General features: G+C 39.5%; 1 protein-coding gene across 1 annotated transcript in view; it reads right to left on the bottom strand.

Moving 5' to 3' along the window:
* Nucleotides 1-253: 253 nt before the first annotated feature.
* LOC106525137 (cholesterol 24-hydroxylase) overlaps nucleotides 254-2705 on the bottom strand; it is a gene marked incomplete at its 3' end in the record, with an annotated part of 9144 nt that continues 6692 nt past the window's right edge. The window contains 9 exon segments of the mRNA XM_014019260.1: nucleotides 254-384; nucleotides 470-536; nucleotides 646-734; nucleotides 884-994; nucleotides 1622-1706; nucleotides 1786-1858; nucleotides 2199-2261; nucleotides 2363-2525; nucleotides 2609-2695. Of these exon segments, the coding sequence (XP_013874714.1) occupies nucleotides 254-384; nucleotides 470-536; nucleotides 646-734; nucleotides 884-994; nucleotides 1622-1706; nucleotides 1786-1858; nucleotides 2199-2261; nucleotides 2363-2525; nucleotides 2609-2695 (869 nt within the window).

Here is a 2705-nt window from a genome sequence, read left to right as displayed (position 1 = left end):
GGAATTACATATATAATGTCATTTGAGGAAGATGGAGCAGTGAATTTGGAGTGAGAACATAGTGAGTGGGTTTGGAGGTGAAATAATCAATGCAACAGAGAACCGGAACAAAAGTAATGACTCTGCTGAAAGAAAATAAAATCAAGAAAAGATTAAAAAAAATTGTTTCCATAACTAGATTCTGGCTGAAGCATAATACACACTAAGCAAGTATTAGAGCTGATAGAGCTTTATCACATTCTTTTACTTCCTCTGTTTGATGTAGCAAGCCACTCCGCTCTTTGGTCTCAGTGTACCAGTGTCCTCGATGTCATAAGTCTGTCCTGGAACGAGGGTGAAATCGAACCTCTGAAGCAGCTTCGCCATCACCACTTTAGCCTCCATCTGAAAATATACAATCATTCAGCTGTGTTAAGGTTTGTACAAATACAATGAATGTATTGTGTAAAGTAATCTTTGGCCCACCCACCTGAGCAAAGTTCTGTCCCAGGCATGAGCGTGGACCGAGGGCAAACGGGTAGTAACAGTAATATGGTCTGATAAAATATATAAAGAGTTTATTTCATTTTATCTGCCACAGAGACGGTTTCTAAAGTACCACAGGAAGTAAAACATGACATTATGAGAACATTTTGTTCTACTTACTTGGGAGCGTCTGGGTGAAATCTGTCTGGATCAAATTTCAGTGGGTCCTTGAAGAATCTTTCCATTCTTCCAGTGGCATAGGAGTCAAACTGAACATCAGAACCATGTTAATTGTTGGTAATGTTGTAAGTGGCCAAGAAACTAGTATTGTTCTGTTCAATACATAATGGCTATTTRTTATTATTTATCAGACAAACACTTCCTGCTTTAGAGCTACAAGTATGTTTGTTAGACTCACCATACAGCTGACTCCTCCAGGGATGTGGACACCATCGATCACCATGTCTTCATCAATCTGACGGGATGTTCCTGGAGCAGTTGGGTACATCCTCAGAGTCTCCTTTAGCACCTGTAATGTGATGCCTATTTTAGTATTTACATATTGTTGGAAAAATTAATTATCACACTTGACACAAGGAATGACAAACAAGCAGCAGATCTGGTTACTGAGCTCTATGTGCTCAKTAACAAGTGCAGGAAKGAGTCCATATAYAGACAAGGTACTTYCATATAATTGTCAGCACTGTCGAGCTTTTAAAGGGTCTTCTGCAAAAGAACCAATTGTGACCTTTCGTATGGCCACGTGCAACCTCCTGTTCTCTAGCTAGGCGGTACTTCCAGTTCCTCTATCTAGTCCCATCTGTCCAGTAGCGGTCAAAAATGTAGCTCAACTCTACGTCTTAGGAAGCTAAATGTTTATAGCTGTCTTCATTCTTCCAACATTCCTGAGAACAAGCATTTACAAGCCATGCAAAAGTCTAAGTTTATAAACAAACACAGAACAGCAGCAGTATATCACTTGTAACTGAATGCACCATTATGTTTTAGATCACGATTTCACCAACACATACACAACAACAAACTATGAACTCTGAATTAGAAGGCCTGATTGAATTTCACACTAACTGTAACAATGAATTTGAAGGTAAATATCAGTGAGGACACTACAAATATGTTGTAGATTCATCDTCTGTACCTGTGAGAGGTAGATCAGTTTCCCAAGGTCATCATAGCTGATGTCTTGTTTCATCCCAATGACATCGTCCACTTCTTTCCTCACTCTGAAAAGTCAACACTCTGCTTCAGAAACCTTTCTTCTCTTACTGTATAACAAGCTAATAAGAACTCTATATATCTTACTTCTCCAGAATTTCAGGATGTCGTCCAAGTTCCATGATGCAGAACCCCAGCTTATTAGCTGTTGTTTCTTGACCTAGTACGCAGAAATTTTGATAAAGGTGAAAAGGGACATCACTTTATAACCTTAAGGTAGCTTGGACTATGATACCATGTCATTCAAAATGAGCTTTCTTCCCACTTCACCCCAGCAAGATGGTTTGGCGAGAAATTAAACTCAGGCTACACTAAGATCTGGGGTTGAGTAACCTTAAAGCATTTGTTTCCATTTCAACCTTATACAGAACAGTGGGTAAAGACGACTAATGGAAAGATAGATGAATGAACACCTCTTGATTAAACATGACTTTGAACAAAAAGAGCACAGTTTCAAACTCAGTTTGGAGTCCATTACATCTCAACAAGAAAAGACTCACCAGCAATGAAGAATGTCACAAAGTTGTCCAACATGAACTCCTCATCTTCCTCTGTCATGTTTTCTATTGTTACAACACAAGAACGAACAAGGCAATGATTTAATGATGTTCACTGAAATCATCCTGGGACAACTTTTCACAGATTTTCAACTTTTTATTACAACCTGTGGCAGCAGTTTTGATGATCTGTGTCAGGATGTCTTTTGGAACGTCTTCACCGTTCTGCATGGCAGTCTTCCTCTTCTGGATCACCTGAGCTCCAGTTTTTCGCAGCAGGCGACTCGCCTCTCTCACTTCCTTAACGAATCGTCTGTTCTTTGGATTGTACTGGAATGAGCAGAGTCGAAATATCAAACAGGTGCTCATGAGGCTGCTGTGGGTATTTCTAATAAAATTAATTGAAGTATTACCTCAAACATGAGATCTCTGACGTAGTACACCATCCCTTTTAGACAAATCTCGATGGCTTTAGGGAAAGGTGAACTATTTTCCAGGAGGTTCAAATTC

Source organism: Austrofundulus limnaeus, unplaced genomic scaffold, assembly GCF_001266775.1.
Source record: "Austrofundulus limnaeus strain Quisiro unplaced genomic scaffold, Austrofundulus_limnaeus-1.0 Scaffold214, whole genome shotgun sequence".
NCBI classification, from domain to species: domain Eukaryota; kingdom Metazoa; phylum Chordata; class Actinopteri; order Cyprinodontiformes; family Rivulidae; genus Austrofundulus; species Austrofundulus limnaeus.
Note: the sequence above shows the minus strand (reverse complement) of the source record. Positions and strands in the feature narration are given on the sequence as shown.